This window comes from Pantherophis guttatus, chromosome 11 (genome assembly GCF_059756535.1).
Source record: "Pantherophis guttatus breed Tessera chromosome 11, ASM5975653v1, whole genome shotgun sequence".
NCBI lineage: Eukaryota > Metazoa > Chordata > Lepidosauria > Squamata > Colubridae > Pantherophis > Pantherophis guttatus.
Genome location: NC_142073.1, coordinates 1,174,023 through 1,193,150, shown reverse-complemented (window position 1 = coordinate 1,193,150; position 19,128 = coordinate 1,174,023). Strand labels below are relative to the sequence as shown.

The window sequence follows — 19,128 nt, the reverse complement described above, 5'->3', positions numbered from 1 at the left end:
AGCTCATTCCAACTTCCTGTGGAAACCGGAGACGGTGTGGCCCTTTGCCAGAGCCCGGCCAGGGAGTGGCCACAGTGCCCGGCCGAGGGGATGTCACCTGCAGACCCCTGGGATGGGCAACCGGAAGGAAACCGACTCTGCCCAGGCAGTCGGGGAGATGAAACCAGGGCAAAGGCCCCTGGGAGGGAGGGAGGGAGGGAGGGAGGGAGGGAGGGCTTGTTCTCTGCTCTGATGGGCAACTGGCTAAGGGAGAGCAGATGTGGGAGTCCAGCAGCTTCCTCCTCCTTCCCAGTGGCTTGCCTAGGCTTTCTCCAGGATGCCTGCAGGGAAACAGATGTGTGCAGCTGGGGTGAAGCTCCTTCCGGGGTGCACATTCCTCCTTGGCTGGGTGGCTTGTTAGCCCTTCGAGACAGAGCAGACTATAAGCACAACCGTGAGTGCTCACTGTATCCATAGCAAAGAAAATCATTTCTTTATTAAATCCCCATTGTTTCCAAAGAGCCAGAATGCAACAGGCAAAAACATGAGGAGCGGGAAAAGAGGGAAGAAAATACGCTTCGTTTGCAGAATTATTCCAGTGATGGGCAAGAAAGCTGATGTGCTCCGAAGGCCCAAAGGTGGGGGGGTGGGGGGTAGATACAGCATCCTGGTTTGTGCCCCGAAGAAGGAAGCTGGGAGAATGCGGTTTTCTTACCTCTGATGGTGTCTTCCGTGGGGCCCAGGAACCACGGCAGGAGCAGAAGGTAGAGAAGGTAGACCAGCGAGAGGCCATTGAACCGGAAGAGGCAGGCTGCGGAGGCAAAAGAGGGAAATGCAATCAGCACACAGATCAGAAGGATCGCCCGGGATTTCTCGGGGATCTGGGCTTCCCTCCTTTAAGGGGCTCTTGGAAATAAACTGACAGGACCAGGCGGTCTTTGCAGGCAGAACAAGCAAACTGGATTCCTGGCTGAAATATGGAAGCTCCTCAAGGCAAGCTGTGAGGCCCAGCTACTTATCTTGGTGAGCAACTCATTTAGTGACTGTTTGAATTATGACAGATTATTTTCACACGTTCCAACAGCTGCCCCCTGTGGTCACATAATCACATTTTGGATACTTGGCAACTGGCTCACATTTATAACTATTTGGAGCATCCCATGGTTGCAAAATTGTGATTGTTGGCATTTTTTGTTGGTTTTAGGCATCTACAAAAAACATCTATTTGGGAGGAAAAGGTTCACTTAACAACCACTGCAAAAAAAGTTCATAAAATCGGACAGGGCCACATGTTGACCTGCTTAATGACTGCTATGACTTGTGACCATAATTCCGGGCTCAATTACAGTCGTAAGTCGAGGTGAGTGCAACAAGAGAGATGTTGCATTCATACTTCCACTTTGGTTGCAGCCACAGATTATTGGGGGGGGAGGGGGGGAAGAGTCTAAAGGTTGGAGGAGATGAGAAGGGGACACTAAGCTCAAGAAAGTCAATATTCCACAGCTACCGCAGGCTGCCAGGGGAATTCTGGGAGTTAAATGCCACCCATCTTAAAATTGCCAAGTTTGGAAAACTCTGCTTTGGGCCTTTCTTGTGGTCCATTCTTTGAAAGTTGGAGCTGTGGATCACCTTCCCCTGATGTCTTCTCCACATACCAGTGGCCAACCCATCATCCCACATCTGGCGAACAAAAGAACCACAGCAGCTGAATCAAGCCCTGGCTTGAACCCCAAGGAACAAAAAAGGGGAAGATTAGAGAAGGAACCTTAGAGCAGAACCATTTCTTCCTTGGGGCTTTCCAGGTTCTTCTGCTTATGTTTTTCCATCCCTCCCCACAGGCAGAAACCCTGAAGGTTGGGGGGGGGGGGCGGGGGGAGAAGTGGTGCCAGGCCAGCCAACCAAGCTGTCATTTTCCCTCAGTTGCACAAAACAGCTGCAGCTCAGCTATCCAGAGAATCTGGAGGAGACTGGAGAAGTGCCCTCTTCTAAGGCTGGGGTGCCCAACTATGGCAACTTTAAGACCTGCGGACTCCCAGAATTCTCCAGCCAGCATGTTGAAGTCCAGAGGTCTTAAAGCTGCCATGGTTGGGCACCCCTGCTTTAAGGGTTAAAAGAAGGGGTCCTGGACTGGAAGCAACAGAGCAGGTCTTACTGAACACGGTGTCCTCCAGATCATTTGGACTCCGGTTTCCATAATCCCCAGCAGCAGAAGCTGTGGGGTGTTAGGTCTGGATGCCCACAAATAAGATACTAAAGCAGTTTGTTCTTGGATCCGGAGATAGTGGTTCCAGGCATTTGCAAAACATAGTACAGCTTTTGCAACTTCAGGAAAAGGTCCCCGAATTGCTTTGCTCTCCGCTTCCCTCCTCATCCATTTTTCCTCTGGTAACAGGCCCTCCCCGTAATAATCTATTGAGGGGAGGAGGAATGACGTCCTCCTCTCAATCTCTGTGGCAAGAGAATCAATGCAAGGGGCACAAAAACAGCAACGCAGCTCAGTTGTGGCTTGGAACTCAAGCCCGGGGATATTAATCTGTGGAGATTCATATTGCACTGGCTACGCGGCTCTGAATTTCTGGCCCTCAACTATAACCTTAATTTAGAAATCCACAGCAGAGGTGAAAGCGGAGAGAAGCCAAAGGCAGGATCGCTTTTCAAAGCGGGGCAGATGAAATCAACCTGCCCGTAATGGGGAGAACGCACGTCCTGCTCTGTTGGCATCGTCTCCTGCTGGTCAAGAGGCTGGGATCTGGTTCTCTTAGCAGGGGACCTATGATGCTCAACTCCACCTCCCCCAGACCCAATCTAACAGAGCCCTCTTCCCCCAGTTCTTGGTTCCAAGAGACCCCCTGCCATGGTCAAGTGGTGAGACCTGACCCAACTTCTCTTACAGCAACCCCTTTAAAGGAGACCTTGGCCGGGTCCCACCACTTGTCATCTGAGGCTGACTTTCCTGCTTTGGTGGAGGAGACCACTGCAGAATCCCCCCCCCACGCCCCCCGTAAAGATTGCACAGGACCCAGGCATCAAAACAGGAAACTGCAGAAAAAGCAATTACTACCAACCTGCCTTCCATTGAGGACCTGTATACTGCACGAGTCAAAAAGAGAGAAAATATGTGAAAATATCTACAGACCCCTCACATCCTGGACATAAACTGTTTCAACTCCTACCCTCAAAACAACGCCATAGAGCACTGCACACCAGAACAACTAGACACAAGAACAGTTTTTTCCCGAACGCCATCACTCTGCTAAACAAATAATTCCCTCAACACTGTCAAACTATTTACTAAGTCTGCAGGACTATTAATCTTCCCATCGTTCCTATCATCCATCTCCCCCCACTTACGATTGTATGATTGCAACCTTGTTGCTGGTATCCTTACGATTTATATGGACTGTTTACTAATATGATTTGATTGCTTATTTGTACACTATGACTATCATTGACGAATGTATCTTTTCTTTTATGAACTCCAAGAGCGTATGCACCAAGACAAATTCCTTGTGTGTCCAATCACACTTGGCCAATAAAAATTCTATTCTATTCTATTCTATTCTATTCTATTCTATTCTATTCTATTCTATTCTATTCTATTCTATTCTATTCTATTCTATTCTTTTCTTTTCTATTCTTTTCTTTTCTTTTCTTTTCTTCTTTTCTCTTCTCTTCTCTTCTCTTCTCTTCTCTTCTCTTCTCTTCTTTTCTTTTCTTTGCTATGCTATGCTATGCTATTCCATTCCATTCCATTCCATTGCTGGCTCTGCTCCCTTGTCAAGAAAGGAGGGTGTTTTTTCTAGGGGGAAAACAAGCAGAATATCCAGGTTTGCACAACCAAAAGGCAAGCCGAGAAGGGAGGTTGGAGGCACTGAGCTGAGTTTCAAAAGTCTGTGTCTGGAGGGTGAGGAAGAACTTTTGCAAACTTCCAACAGGGAGTCTTACACAATCGGCTTCCAGCCCAATCCTGCCAGTCTCCTGGCCTCCCTAAAACCTCCAGGACTTACCCAAATTAAGAGATAAGGTGGGGGAGAGGAACAAACAGCTGGAAATGCCTTCCTTCTTAATCATTCTGCTTTAAAACAAGCCCTTCCCTGAATGTTTGGTGAATGAAAATATCCCCAACCCACCTTTGATAAAATCCCGTTTCCCAAATATGGGCTCTCATTCTTTTTATCATCAGATAGGAAAACTCTCTTGATATTGTAGTCTAACTTATCGGTGGTCACTACAAGGCCCAGGTTTTTTTTCCCCCTCTTTCCACCTCCAAAGCAAAGGCCAGTATCATAACCCTGGTTTAACTCAATGTTTGCTGGCTGGGGAATTCTGGGAGTCCAAGTCCACACATGTTAAATTGCCAAGTTTGAGAAACTCTGGTTTAATTGCATGCACACTTTAAAGGTGAGCTATATAACGGTAGTCTAGGTGATGAGAGAAACACTGTTTGCTATGGCTCACCATAAAAGTTAGGCGCTTTGTCCTGGCTTTTAGGATCAACAACTGCTCTGTTCATACCAACACGGCACCACAAAGTAGCCAACTACATTTTACTCTACCTTGCAGGGCAAACCCCGTGCACCTGTGCCACACAGTCCAGGCCACATAAACCACGGTTAGTTAGCCCCCCGGTAAGCATTTTAGGCCAGCAGCCTGAGTGCAGGAAGGAAGATGCTGCTCTCAGGAGTTGTACTTTTTAAGTATTTCTCTGCAAAAGTAATTGCAGGATCTTTTCGATTAGGGGGAAGAAACAGGAAGGTTGTTTGGGGAAGGTGGCTGAGCAGCTCTTGGGGATTTGGGAGAAGTCATCAATTCTTCCCCGGCTGCAGAGCAAGCAAAATGCTGCTTCACGGGTGAAAATGCAACAAGGAAATGATTGAGCAGCAGGCTGAGAAGGGTGACAGGTAGAACTGGCAGCTGCCTTGCATTTCTTCACCCCTGCAAGCTCTAATTGCTCCCCCCACCCCCAATGTTAGCTGCCTGGCAGGCCGGGTCCATCTCAGCAGTAGCCTCAGCTCTAATCGCTGCACCAGCCACGGCCAAGCCGCCTCCCTGCTGGTCTTTCCCACTCGTTCTCCGTTCGGATGCGGCTCCAGGAAGCGCATCTGAACAGCCCAATCAGCCATGCAGGCGGCTGCAGAAACGCCAGCACCATTTATCACATCTCTCAAGCCACGGTGCCCCATCCAAGAAGGTAATTATGTGCAGGCCGATAGAAGCCAGATAGAAAATAAAACAGGAGTGAGCCACACCAGGTTCTGGGTGAGGGAAGCTTTCACAGCCTTCTTGGAATAAACTGCTAAGAAGCTGCTCCCAGCCCAGCCCAGCGGCCCCATTTGGCCTGGGGAGGGCTCGGCCCCTGCACTGCCAGCCTCTTCCCCCACAGGCCAGGAAATGGGGGTTCCTGCTCTCTGCATTGCAGGGCTGACCACTGGCCACCCAGAATCTGCCCCAGAACTAATGGCCACATTATCCTCAGAAAAGTGTTTTATTTTAAAGGAAGCTGCACACTGAAATTCAGAAACTTCACCCTTGGAGTTCTTCAGCAATCTAGAAGTTCCTGTGTTTACCTAGCAACCATTGGGTCTCTTTCCCGGGTTCGGGATCTAAAAGGGGTGCTGTGAACCCAACAAAGCCTGACACACCCAACCCTCCTTTCCCTTTCACTGGCAGGATCTGTCCCTGCAGTGGTGCAGAGAAGGGAAGGGGCAACGCGCAGCACTTCCCACTCTGAACTCCAGCACACTCGGCAGGCCCCCAACCTCCGGGGAAGGAGAAGTGGGAACTGCACTGCAGGGCCTCCGGGTCATTCTTGCACAAGCTTGGCAGCAGGTTCTCAGCTGCAATCACAAGACCCGCTCTTCTCATTGTTTTATTTTTAGGCAAAAATTGCAGTTTAATTTTGGGAGTGAAAACAATCTGCCCTGTTTTGGGGGAGGAGGAGGAGGAAGAGGAAGTAGAATCAGAATGCAGCCCGGAGAAGGAGCCGCAGGAGGGCTGAGAAACAACAGCAGCAGCAGGAAAAAAAAATCCCAGCTGGAATTTTTCTTGGCCAGGGCAGCTCCATCTTTTCAGTCAAGAAGGCCATGCAGACACAGTCCAGGCTCCCCTGCCTCCAGAAAGACCACCTGCACTAATGGCAACAGTGGCCATATGGGGAGGGGTCCTGCAGGCAAATCCCCCTCAGATGTCCAGGGCTCCTGCTTAGAGACGCAGGACACACAAAGACATGGGTGAGCAAACAGCCACCTATCCAACATTGGAATAAGGAGTCAAAATCGAGAAAAGAAGAGTAGGAGTCCTGCCCTTCTATTCATCACAAGGGTTGGTCCTGGTCACCTGGAGGCAATTTTGAGTCACCGGAGATAACCAAGCAAGTTACTCAAAGAAAATATTTGTTTTTCCAGTTGTCATCACTTAGGATGAGTTTTCATTGCCTCCAATTTCATTCACAACATATTAGCCCCTTTTTGGAAAACGCTGCATGTCCCGGCAGAGGCAGAAGCTGGAACGCCAGAGAATTGGACTGAAGTTCCTCTCTCTTTCCCCACACACAGACCCAAAGGAAGAGGAGAGCCCCCAAATGGTGGGGCTCTAAAACATGCCCCATGAGTAGCCCTTGTCCAGCAGCTCAAAGCCTGCAGGCCAGCCCAGCCTAAGGTGCAAAGAGGATAGCCCCCCCCCCCGCAAAGCAGCTTTTCCTGTGTTTTTTTGGGGGGGGGGACACTTCTGCAGACCATTCTCAAACCAAATTCCAGAAGTGCAATGCCCTTCCTCCAGCCTTCTGGAAACCTCAATTGGCTCACTGCCACATTGCCCCCCCTTGTTTATCTTCCCTTGTGGGGGGCACCTGCAAAGGCCAAGCCCATTTGCCCTTCCCTCATTCCAAAAGGCGGTTTTTCCACATTCTTCAGCTGCCTCTGGCCTCTCCCCTGACCCAGCCAGTGGCAACACGTGTGGGGAGGGGGCTTTTCCTTTGTCCCACGTCAGAGGTGGACAGAGTCAGTTAGCAAGGTAAGGCCAGAAAAAAACAAAACTAAAAAAACTAAATGACTAAAACTTCCATTGGGACTATCCTTCCCAGAGAACTTATTCCTGGTTCTCAACCTCAGCAACTTGCAGATGGGTGAACTTCAACTACCAGAATTCCATGCTGGCTGGGGAATTCTGGGAGTTGAAGTCCACCCCATCTTTGAGTTGCCAAGGTTGAGAATATTAACTTAAATATTAACTTTTTTGTCATCTAATTCAATGACAAAGAAGATGATTAATCAAAAGCCCCCAGGAAGAGGTTTACCTTCAGAGGAAACTGTCTAAAATGTATAATCCAAGCATGCTTCAGAGATCTTGAAAGAACGGTTGGGAATTTCTCAAATCGTTTGAGGGTTAAAAAGATTTGGAGCTGGCAAAGGCCCCCAAACCACAGGGAAACCCAGGACGGTTCCCCGCTAGTTTTTCTGAGCTGACTTTCACTCCAGCCACTGACCTGCTTTTATTTTCCCTGACCTAATTCTTGCCATTGCTGAGCTCACCAAAGTGCTTTCTCAGAACATGTTTCAGACAGATGCGCCTTTTCCTTCTTTCCTTTTTTTCAGGCAAGAGAAGGCGCCTTCCGAGCCTGAGGGCTGGCTTGGCTTGGCTTGGCGGTCCTGCCAACCACATCACTGGGCTGGCCCAGCAGTTCTGATGCACTCGCCCCGCACTCGCTCGGAACTGTCATCCGAGAGGATACGTCGCATGGGAAAGCGAAGCTGTCTGAAGAAGGTTCTTCTTGCAAGGAGGAGAAAGGGGCACTCTTGGTTGTGAGGGAGGGCAGCCAGCTTGCACAGGTCAGGCCGTGGGGTTGCAGGCCAAGCCACCTTATTCTGTTGGGCACCACAGCGCGGCAGAGGTAACAGAAGCTGGCCTGCTGAGAGGAGGAGGGGGAGGAGGAGGAGAAGTAAAGGAGGAAGAAGAAGAGGAGGAGGAGGAGGAGGAAAGGAGGAGGAGGAGGAGGAGGGGAAATGATTGCTTATGGTTACGTCTGAGAGCAACACTTGCCAAATTTCCTGGACAATTCACTTGAAACGACAAGCAAGCTTGCAACAGCAAACATTATTTATTACTACAAAGTACTACAAAGTCAGCATGATTCCTTGGAAAGATACATTTTAAGCTTTTTAAATGCATTTTGTGCTTCCAAGTGAGGCATGTTCCAATGTTTCCAAGGCATTTTTCTTGTCAGAGAAAAAGGGATGCAAAAGGAGCCACCAAAACAAGCCTCAGGCCCACTTTCCAAGGCATTCCCTTTTGCTCATCATCTCCGTTTCCAGGCTCTCGAGCCCAAACATCAAAATAATCTGGATTTCCTTGTCTGGGGCAACTGGGTACCAGTTGAGAAACTTATTAAGGTGAAAAACGATGCCTGGGGAACTCTGGGAATTGAGGTCCACAAGTCTTAAAGTTGCCAAGGTTGGGCATCCCTGCTTTTACTAGACCCACAGACCGAATCTCTGAAGGTTGGACTGCAGATTAGAAGCAGAGGCCAAAGAGTAGATTACTCACTCATGCAGTCATGGGATCATAGAGAGAAAGAGCCGTCTCATTCTTAAGGGGAAGCCTTAACTGGTTTGGCATTTGGGGGGAGAGGTGGGTGCAACTTGCCCTATTTTTTGGGGGTGGTGGTGGAAGAATTCCGCTCCCGCCTTGAAGCTGAAGGGTTTGGCTTCAGAGAAATCTAAGCCCAGGAGCCAATTTCCCTTTAGCAGCTAGAGAAACACCGATTTGGTGCTTATGGAAAGGCAGACCTGAGTTCTCGGCTCCCCCAGGGAAGGGAAGGCAGAGGTCTACTCACACCAAACTGGCCTTATTCTGAGGAAAAAGCAAAAGGAAGAGAACGAACACAGAGAGAGGCAGGCCTGGGTCTGGCTTCCGGCTTAATGGAAAAAAATACAAATGAGCGGAGGGACCATCCTACCCACCCCATCCTGTTTTTATGGAAACTAATTCAATTCTGAAATGCAGGCATCTAGCAGTGATCTCCGGTAAGGACAAAGGCCTGGGAATGACAAAGAGCAGAGAAATCCCCGGGCCCTGAAGTGGCCGGCTGCAGGAACACAGCCAGCGACCGAGATGCTCCGGACACTGGCAAATCTCTCTTTCCTTCCCTGGTGGATCAGGCGGAGCAGATCTTTTGAATGCATGGCTTCCCTGAAATCCTGTCTTCTAGGGGAACCTTGGAAATGTGCTTTTTTGGTGAAAAATCTCCCCCCATGAGATTTGGCAGCCCCCCCCATTTAGCTTTTCAGAAGGCCATTAAGGCTTGGTTTTTACCCCCGGTGCTGGATAGGATTGCACAGATCAGTGTTTCTCAATCTCAACCCTTTTAAACTGTGTGGACTTCAACTCCCAGAATTCCCCAGCCAGCTATGCTTCCCCAGCTATACTGGCAGGGAATTCTGGGAACTGAAGTCCAAACAACTTAAAAGGGACTGAGGTTGAGAAATACTGGGCTAGATACTAGGAAAGGAGGGCACCTGATCTTGCTGTGGGGCCTCCTATGGGGACAGTTAAGGCACAGGATTTTCATTTTACGGCTTTATTGTTGTTATGATTGTTTTATAGCCACCGGTTTCGTTGTTGTGAACCGTCCAGAATTGCTTAAGATGGGCGGCCCTATAGATCTTTTAAATAAGGAAATAATTAAAATAAACCATGGGGAAGGGTGGAACCCACGAGCAGGCATTCCAAGGGAGGAAGGAAGGCCAAGTTGCAGATTCTGCCAGAACACCAGGAAAATCTAAAGTTAGCAGCCCTTCAATGGTGGGTCTAATTTACGGAGAGAACTTTAGTGAACTTTACTCCCCGCCTACAGGTTGTCCTCAACTTACAACCATTCATTTAGTGACCAAAGTTACAACAGCATTAAAAAAAATGGGACTTATGACCCCTTTTCAGACTTACAACTAACACTAATTTTACTATTTATTAGTAAATATTAATTACTAATATTCAAAGACATTTCAACACACTTACAACTGTTGCAGCATCCCCAGGGTCACATGATCAAAATTCAGACACTTGGCAACTGACTCATATTTATGGAGGTCATGTAAATTTTGGGTTCCATTGTGGTCATAAGTCAAGGACTACCTGTATCTGTCCTAGCAGCTGAATGAGGAAGCCCAGGGGGAGCAGAGGGGGCCCTGGCCCTTTCCTAAGTAACTTGGTAGCTTCTAGCCATAAGGCTGGCAGCCTCCCACTCCCCAAAACCTGCATTGCTGAAATGCCCCATAGGACACCCTCCCCTCCCCTCCCCAGAGCCAAGGCCAGAAAGTCTCCAGCTCTGCCGCTGCCCAATTGGGCAGCCTTTTAGGGGGCTCCTGCTGGCTCAGATGTGGACGCCAGCCCTGCACTTTATCCAAGCACAACGGGGCCCCCGGGCAAGGCGGGCTGATTCAGACTTCCCTAATGAAAGCAGCCACCGCTGCTCTCCGGGGAACTGAGTCAGGAAGCCGCGTGGTGGTTGCCGCCTCCGCTTGAGTCACTGGGCAGGGCAGGGAGCCCCCTCCCCTTCTGAGCGCCCTGGTCCTGCCCTCCCCTTCCAGCCACCCAGGCTGCTGCTGAACAGAGAAGAAACTCCCCCCCCAGCTTCTCTCTTCCCCTCCTGCTCGTCAGACAAAGAGCCAAGCCTCCCCACCCCCCAGAGCAGCCCGAGAGGAGGGTAACCCGCCAGCTTTCTCTGCCACGAAGGAAGAAAGTGGCGCGAAGAGGATGGCAACCCATTTGTGGAAAGCTGTGGGCAGGAGGTGGGGCTGGCCCTGTGGGGGGAGCGGCAGAGGGGAGGGAGGGGATGTGAGGATGTATAGCGGCAGTGGTGGGGGTGGGACGAGAGGGGTTGGTTTCACGGGCATGGCCCACTTCCCAGCCACAGCCTGGGGGTGGGTTGGGGACCCCTGCATTAGGGTAGTCTTTGACTTACGACCACAATTGAGCTCCAAATTTCTGTTACTAAGCAAGGCAGCTTTTAAATAAGTTCTGTCCCATTTTATGACCTTTCTTACCACCGTTGTTAAGTGAATCACCACAATGGTTAAGTTAGTAACATGGTTGTTAAGTGAATCTGGCTTCCCCCTTGACTTTGCTTGTCAGATGGTCGCAAAAGGGGGCTCGCACAACCCCGGGACTCTGCCACCGTCATAAACACCTGCCAGTTGCCAAGCGTCTGAACTTTGCCCACGGGGCCCTGGGGATGCTGCTGCCAGGGTCATTTGCAAAATGGTCACGCCAGTTTTTTCACTCTGAACTGTCATTAAATGAATGGTTGCAAATTGAGGACAACCTGTTCTGTTTTTGTGTCTTCCATCCAAATACCGAGGCGCAATTCTTGCCAGTTGGAAGTGATTCAGTGTAAAGAAGCTGCAGCCTCCCCAAAGAAATATTATTCCTTGTCAACCTCACCGTGTAGATCAGACTCACAGCCAGGTAAGCTGGTCCAATGTAAAGTTATATTGAGAGACTCTCACACACCTGAAAGAGGAAGTCGCTCTCTGTCTCCTTAACAGCCTGAGAAACTCGGGGGTCCCTCCTGGGCCTCTTGCCCCTCCTGTTCGCCAGCTGCACCCTCTCTTACCTGGCCAGTCCCTCGGCACTGGCTCTTGCCTGTTTTAAATTTTAAATTGAGGGCCAAATTTTATATATCTGATTTTAATTGGTTTTAAATTTTATAAATTCATATGTTTTAATATGGCTGTACACCTCCCTGAGTCCCTCAGAAGGGCGGTATAGAAATTTAATAAAACCTTAAACCTTAAACCTTTCCCACGTGCCATGATGCTTTTTTTTATCTCAATGCAACCAGAGAGGCACTGGGGAGAAGATCCTGAGTGATAGACGGCAGAGAGAGAGATCCATCCAACAAAGGTATCCGGTGTTGCTGGGTCACCAATCAGCAAAATGGGTCCTGAATTTTGCTTAACCTGCCAAGTGTCCAGGACTCTGCCCGCAGGCATCCTCGGTGTGCCAAGCCCTCGCAGCTCCCATGGGGGCATAAGAGTCAGAGGGCATCAGTTCAGATTCCCCACTCCCTCCTTCCTCATGGCGGCAGCCCTGTCAGGTAGGCTGGGGTGAGGGGGAAACTACCTCAAAATCTCATCTTCAGAGAATGGGGGGGGGCATATTTGAACCCAGGCCTTCCCAACAGAAATCCACTGCTCCAACTCCTCCACCCCACAGCCAAGAATCGACATGTGTCTACCAGAGTTCACAAGAAGCATCTTGGAAGTGAGATCGGTGTCTCTGAAGGCAGTTTGTCTGTCTTTCTCTCTCTCTCTCTCTCTCTCTCTGTGTGTGTGTGTGTGTGTGTGTGTGTGTGTGTGTGTGTGTGTACTCCCATCCAGACGAGTTGAAGAAGACACAAAGTAGCAGACGCCAGGAGAGAAACAAAGAAGCCTCTTTTTGATCTCCTGGCCTTGACAGCCGGTTGGAGGAGCCAAAATTTAATTTGATCCAGGCTTCAGCCTCAGCACCTTTCTGGAGCCAAGGCCCTGCTTTCATAAGCAACACTGGGGGCCCCAATGGGAAGAAACTACAATTCCCGGAATCCCCAGCCATCCTGGCCCCAAAGATCAGAGGGGCCCAAGCCGTGGAAGACTCCACCCATTTTTAATCTCTTGATTTTTGACCACTTCCTACAGACCTTCCCTTCCGTGGTTGAAGAGGGCAGGTTGGAGAAAGCACCCCAAAGAGTAAGGGGTTGCCTTCCCCAGTGAAGGGCTCTGGCTCCTCTTCCCCTGCTGCCGGATCCATGACCCTTCCCAGCCAAGATGCCCCCCCCAATAAAGGCCAGGGCCTCATGGGAGGAGAGAAGCCACCCAAACCACCTTCTGCTCCGCTCCAGCAACTGTCTCCAGAATGTTTCCATGCCACAAAAGAGAAGAAAAACTGTTGCTTTAGCAATAGCCTTTAGACTTATATACCGCTTCACAGAGCTTTACAGCCCTAAGTGGTTTATAGAGTCAGCACATTGCCCCCAACAATTGGGGTCCCCATTTTACCACCTCGGAAGGATGGAAGGTTGAGCCAACCTTGAGCCGGTCACCATCGAACTCCTGGTGGTGAACCGAATTAGCCTGCAATACTGCATTCTCACCACTGCGCCACCACGGCTCTTTATCTGCCCAACTGCACATGTTCACACTTAACGGTGTGACCCCATCCACACCCACTCAGTAGCCCAATGAGAATTTCCCCATGGCCTCCCTTTGTTAGCATTCCTCAACCCCCTCATCCTGCAGATGTTGGACTACAACATCCAACACATTTTCCCAAATCTAGTCCTTACATTTCAGAGAACATTCTTTTCTTCTGCAGGATAAAAAAAAACACCCCTCAGATCTTTACACTGCAGGACCATCGATCAGCAAACTGCTAAAAAGCCAGACTAATTAGAAACCCCCCCCCAATGTGGCAACTTAAGTCAAGAGCCAGTGCCTGTGTAATTGCGTACAGCATTTATGATTAATCACGTGCACGTGACCCAAACAGTTAAGAGAAGCAAACTTCCTGGTTGAGTGTGTGCGAGGGAAACCAACTCCAGCTGTCTCCCTTCTTACTGCCATGGGAAAGGCTTTCAAAACAATTCCATCAGCGAAGCAAGAAGGAAAGTGGCGGGAAGCGGCCCTTCCCCTGGTCTTCGCATTACTCTTTCTTTCCTTCAGCATAATTGTTCCGGGCAGAAATCTCTCTTGTGGGCAGGGCAAACTAGCCAAACTCCCTGGAAAAGAGACGAGGGATGCCAGATGGAGCAACAACAAAGGGAAAAAACTTTTCACAAGCACTCTCACTGTCACACATTTCTCTGTTATTACCAACGCAACACACACACACACACACACACACACAAAATACACATTGCAGGGGATCAACCCACAAAGTTTGAACTGAATGCTGTAGCAAAAGCCAGAAAGGGGAAAAAGCAGTCAGGGTCCCTTGGAGCTGAGCTGTCTCTATTTTATGGAGCGGATAACCAGCGGATACCTCTGGGACAACAAGGGAGTTCCTGGTCAGAAAGCAGAGACAAGGAGAAGCACTCCCAAGCCAGCTGAAATCCCAACAGTCTCCTTTTATTTCTCTCTACAAGAAGCCCCCCCTCCAGTGCAACCCTCCCCCCCCCTCCGCCAGTGCAGCTCAGGGTTAAAAGGGATGGGACAAAATAGCCAATAAGGGATACAGGCAAGAACAGAGAGAAACAGCAAACAGGCATTCAGTTGGGGGAAGGAGAGTCCTCATAGCAGGACATTTCCAGTTTTTGTTCCAACTCTTACCCAGTGTAACCCTAATCCTCAAGCTTGGCAACTTGAAGATATGTGGACTTCAACTCCCAGAATTCTGGATGGTTAGGGAATTCTGAGTGTCGAAGTCCACCCATCTTCAAGTTGAGAAACACTGTCTTACACCTTTTTGAGACATTGTAGCCCATCTTGAATTTTATGGAAATTTTTATATAAAGTCATCGTGAGGTTTAACTGCAGCCCCACAACCTGGCCAGAGATGCCTTCCCCAGCTTGCTTGTTCAGATACACACCATGCATGGAACAACTCTTCATGTAAGGACTCCAGAGTAGCCTGCCGTATGTGGAATGACAACAGGATCCTGACCTAAACTAGCGTACTAAAGCCCGAAAGAGGCTGTGGGATGCCACACATCCAGGTGGCAAAAACTAAGTGCAGTAAACACGGCAACACTGACTCTCTTAGACATGTCAAATCTCCACCACTCTTGCAGGCCAAAGGGTATTCAAGGCAGCCGAGGCCAAACCTTGAAACTATAAATAGTTGAAAAGAGTCGAACACATCCAGGCTGCAGAAAAGCCACCGGATTGTGTAATGGAGGTAAACAGGTCTACTGTTTCCGCAGTGTGTCCTTGTCAGGAATGGTGGCCTAAAAAAACTGCTTCTGGACAGAGCAACATTTGCAGGTATAGTCCTTATGAAATTTTTCAAATCCTGCAGGCTTGGGGAGTCACCAGTGGGGCAGGCAGCGAGAGAGAGAGAGAGACCCACAGAAACTTTATTTTGCCAGTCAAGGAATTAGCCTTGGATTGCCAAGGCAAGCTGCAAGGAAAGGCTCCCTGCTGGCCTGAGGCTCCTAAAATACTACAAGTTTCGTTTCTCCACCAGGCCACGCAGCTCCGACCACAAATGAAACTTCAACAGCACTTTTTCTAAACTCCAAACACAAGTGGTGGGCAAGCTAAGGGGAAGAATCTGGTCCATCTGACTGGCACTGAGGGCATCCATGTGCTGGTTGGGTGCCTGCTGACATGCCTCTGCATCATCCCCCCCACAGACACACACATGCATTCACTACTCAATCTGTCTTGGCAGCTTGACCCTCTCTCCACTTCTATGAACTCAAAAAAGAAGCCACTCTTAACCACTGACTTCCTATCCCCGACACACACACACACACAAAGACTGACAAGGCACAAAAGAACTGCCCCTTTTCTCTGCCACGGTATTCCTCAACCTCATAACTTGAAGGTGTGTGGACTTCAATTCCCAGAATCCCCCAGCCAGCTATGTCCCTCCTTGAAACAGCTGCTGCTTTGTTGACTTGATCTTTCTGGAATGCAAAGGCTGCTGCCAAGGGGGCTTCCCCCAAAAGGGGGTTTAGAAGGATGAGCCTTGTTATGAGTCTAGCCTTTAATTACCCGCAGAATATGCTTTCATCTCATCCGGCTGTAAGAAAAGGAGTGGATTTTGAATATAGACTGCTCTGCTTGCATGCAATACCATCTGTCACCACAAGGCCTCTCTAAACGGGAGCCCTTTCTGGTAGCTTTTTTTACAAGCTTCTACTACAGAGTCCATCGTTCCCACTCTGAGCAGCCAAACCCGGGCTATTTGAACCTCTGGTATGGTAGTATCTGGTTTCACTGGGGAGTCATTTTGCTCAAAAGTTATCATTCCTGCCTTAAGGGCACAGTTGCACACTTGCAAAAACACAGATATAAAATTCATGTGTGCAAACCACTATTTTCTTGGGTCAAGTGCAAGATAACCTTCTCTTCCAAAATCTCTGCAAAGGACACAATTCACAGAAGCCAAGCAGGTTTCAGGTTGAAGAGCACTTTAAAAAGTGCTTATTGCGGAAAACGGGTTTCTGGGTGAGAAGCAAAGCACCACAATTTGCAAAGAACTTGGGGTTGGGGGTGGGGGAGGAGAAGGAAGTGTTGGCCAGCCTCCTCCTTTTTCCAGTGTGTAAGCTTGCAACCATTTTCCAACAGGCAGGATTAAAAAAAAACGCCTTGGCCAGCCAGAGTAAACGGAATGGCCACCAGGTCTGAGGAAAATCAGTAGCGCACGCTGAAGCCGTTCACCATCGGAGAACCTCAAAGATGTTCCTGCTTCTCTCCCTTGAACAACCTGGATGGACGCAGCCCCCCCTTTTTTCCTGCTGCTGTATAAACTGGCTACTGCGCCTTCACAACAGTCCAAGGATGGGCAGGGATGTATGTGTTGGGTAAATATTTGTGTAAAACAGATTGGCTACACAGGGATTTTCAAACACTGGTGTGTGTGGGTGTGGGTGTGTGTTGGGAACGGGGAGAAAAGAGAGAGAAAAGGCTGAATCTCTTTGGATGGACACCTTTATTGCCCTTCCACCTGGGAGGAGAAGCCAGGAACATTAAGGCAGACACAAGGGGGGGGGAGGAGAGGCCTGTAATAAAGCCTTCTAATGGGACAGATTTTTTCTCAATCAGAATAATCCTCAAATGAGGTAAGAAGCAGATTAAGAAACTTGCTTCACCTTGTTTCACAACAGATTTCAACAAAAGAAGCTTTTGGGATACTCAAGTTCACATTCCTGAGTAGGTGTACCTGTATATGCCTGTTTTAAGACAGACGTAAGGAAAAGGGATCATCACACAAACAACATAAACTCATCAGCCATCTCCATGATGCAAGCCGGGGCCCCGTCTCCCCAGGGCCGTTTCGCCCCACTAACTCCAGTGCAGCCACGGTGAGGGAGACCAGAAGTGCCTATGAAAAACTGGTTGCACAGGCTGCCCTGGTTATAACTCAACAGGAAAGCATTCAGGGCCGCTGAAGAAGGCCTCCGCATCCCTGGGGAATTGGCTTCTGGCTGAAAGGGGAGTCTAGAACAATAATCGTTCAGGCTTCTAGAAATTCCCTGGAATTGCTGAGAGCGCCAGAGAGAAAGAAAGCCAATTCTGAGCATTAAGTACAGGGGCCACCAGCTTCTTGGCTGATGACCTACCTCTGCTTCTCTGCAGATTTTGGGCTTCTTCCCCTTCGGCTCTGGGAAGGCAAGGCTACCTCACACTTTGATGTCTGCCGGTCTTTGCTTCCCAGCGCTGGAGAGGGTAGCATCTTTTGACACAGCCTCATTCAGGTCTTTCCCGCATCTCGTCTCTATGGTGAGGAGCCAAAGCTGGATGCTGGGAGGACCCTCTGCCTGTTTCCTTCAAGCCCAGAGGATGGGGCTGCATTTTGGGGCACCTGAACTCCCAGGAATTTCCCCTTCTTCTTCCACTGGACTTTGAGGGGAGACCTCTTGCTCCCTGCAAAATCTCACACATTTCTATCACCCCTCCCTCTGCCGGCCCTTTTCTTCCCTGTCAGTGACAAGAGTCACTGTTCACACATTTCCCTCCATCCAGCCTCTGGTCACCAGAACTGATCATCTGTGTGCTGACCCTTCACCTTTCACATAACGCAGCAGGCATTTGAAGGGAGGTTTGTGATTCCAGCAATTCTGTTTCATTCTTGAGAGTCCCCAGAATGGGACTTTGCCTTTTGGACTCTGCATCCCTAAATTGCGGGGCCGTACGTTGGTAGTGACCTGCAAAATCCATTTTCCATGAGTCCCCACTAATTCCGTTCCTTCAGTAAGAAAGTCACTCTAGTACAGCTTCCAAGATGTGTCACCACTACGTGAGCACATGTAATTGCTACCTTCACACAACACACCTACCTACCCAGCCAATTACTTTCACCCAGGGAGCTGCTGGGCTGCCTGGCCAAAACCTTTGTTCTGACTTTTTTTGGGCACTTCCAGCAGACTGGCTGGCTGGCTGAGGCTTCAGTACAACCACAGCAACCAGGAGCCAGACTGGTCTTAATCACTGAGCCCTTCACACCAGGTGATTCCGACCTGGGCGCCTGCAACGTTCCTCGGGGGGTTGTTTAACAGGTTGGAAGGGCTCCAGCAGCCGAAGCTGGAAGCGCCTCAGCATGACAACTTTCCTCCTCCTCCGCAGCCGCCTCTGCGGGCACAGCCAGGGCACGGGGCCTGCGTGCCACACAAATCCTCCCCAGGAGAAGCGCAGCTGCCCCCCCCGCCCCCCGCGAGGAGGGCCAAGGAGAACTTGCGGGCAGCTGCTGCCACGGCCACATCTCCCCTCGGGTCGCCGGAAGTTCGCAGCCCTTTCTCTCCGGTGGGTGGTGCGGGGTTCACGGCCCACCAGCCAGCCTCGAACGCTTACATGACAGCTAATGGGCTTCTGCGGGCTCGGGAGGGGCCTTAAAGGTCACTTAGTCCAGCCCTCCCCGACCCAGACCGTCCGCAGCAGCCTTCCACCCCTCCGGCTCCTTCAGGCAGGAAGCAGCCCCGCGGCCGGAGTGCCACGGGGCGCGCCCGGGACCGGCTGCCAAAGCGGCGAAAGAGGCGGGCGATGCCCCCCGCTCGGCCCGGCCCCGCTTACCGGCCAGCAGCGAGAGCGGCAGCAGCAGCCAGTAGAGGACGCCGCACAGGACCCGCAGCTCCATCGCGGCGCGGCTTCAGTCGCAGGGTCGGCGGGCGGCCGTCGGCATCGTCCCGGCTCGGGGCTCCGAGTCCCGAAGAGGCGCCTGGCTGGGCGCAGTGCGGCGGCGGCGGCGGCTCCGTCGGCTTCGCGCCCCACCCGAGCCCAGCCGCCTTCTCTCGCCCTCGGCCCGCGGGTGCTCAGCCCGTCCCCGGGGGAGGAGCGGGGGGCGGTCTCGGCTCTGCCCCGCAGCCAGCACAGCCGGACCGAGCCTCTGCCTGCTTTCCGCGCAGCGCAGCCTCGCTCGGCCGCCGATGTCCCGGCTCTCTCTGGCCGCGCACGTGCCACTTCAGACCCGCCCGCCGCCGCCGCCGCCGCCGCCCCCTCCCCTCCCCTTCCTCCC

At 50.6% G+C, this 19,128-nt stretch overlaps 1 protein-coding gene across 6 annotated transcripts in view; it reads right to left on the bottom strand.

The window, feature by feature from the left end:
- PIEZO1 (piezo type mechanosensitive ion channel component 1 (Er blood group)) overlaps window positions 1–19,128 on the bottom strand; it is a 56,862-nt gene that overhangs the window by 36,877 nt on the left and 857 nt on the right. For 4 of the 6 annotated variants that reach the window (XM_087877056.1, XM_087877057.1, XM_060682450.2 and 1 more), the window contains exons 1-2: window positions 18,687–19,086; window positions 695–790 (exon numbers count right to left, since the gene is read on the bottom strand). In XM_087877056.1, the coding sequence (XP_087733182.1) occupies window positions 695–790; window positions 18,687–18,750 (160 nt within the window). In that variant the 5' untranslated portion in view covers window positions 18,751–19,086. Of the gene's footprint in view, window positions 1–694; window positions 791–18,686; window positions 19,087–19,128 lie in introns of those variants that run through there. The other 2 variants (XM_087877060.1, XM_087877059.1) reach the window with 1 other exon arrangement.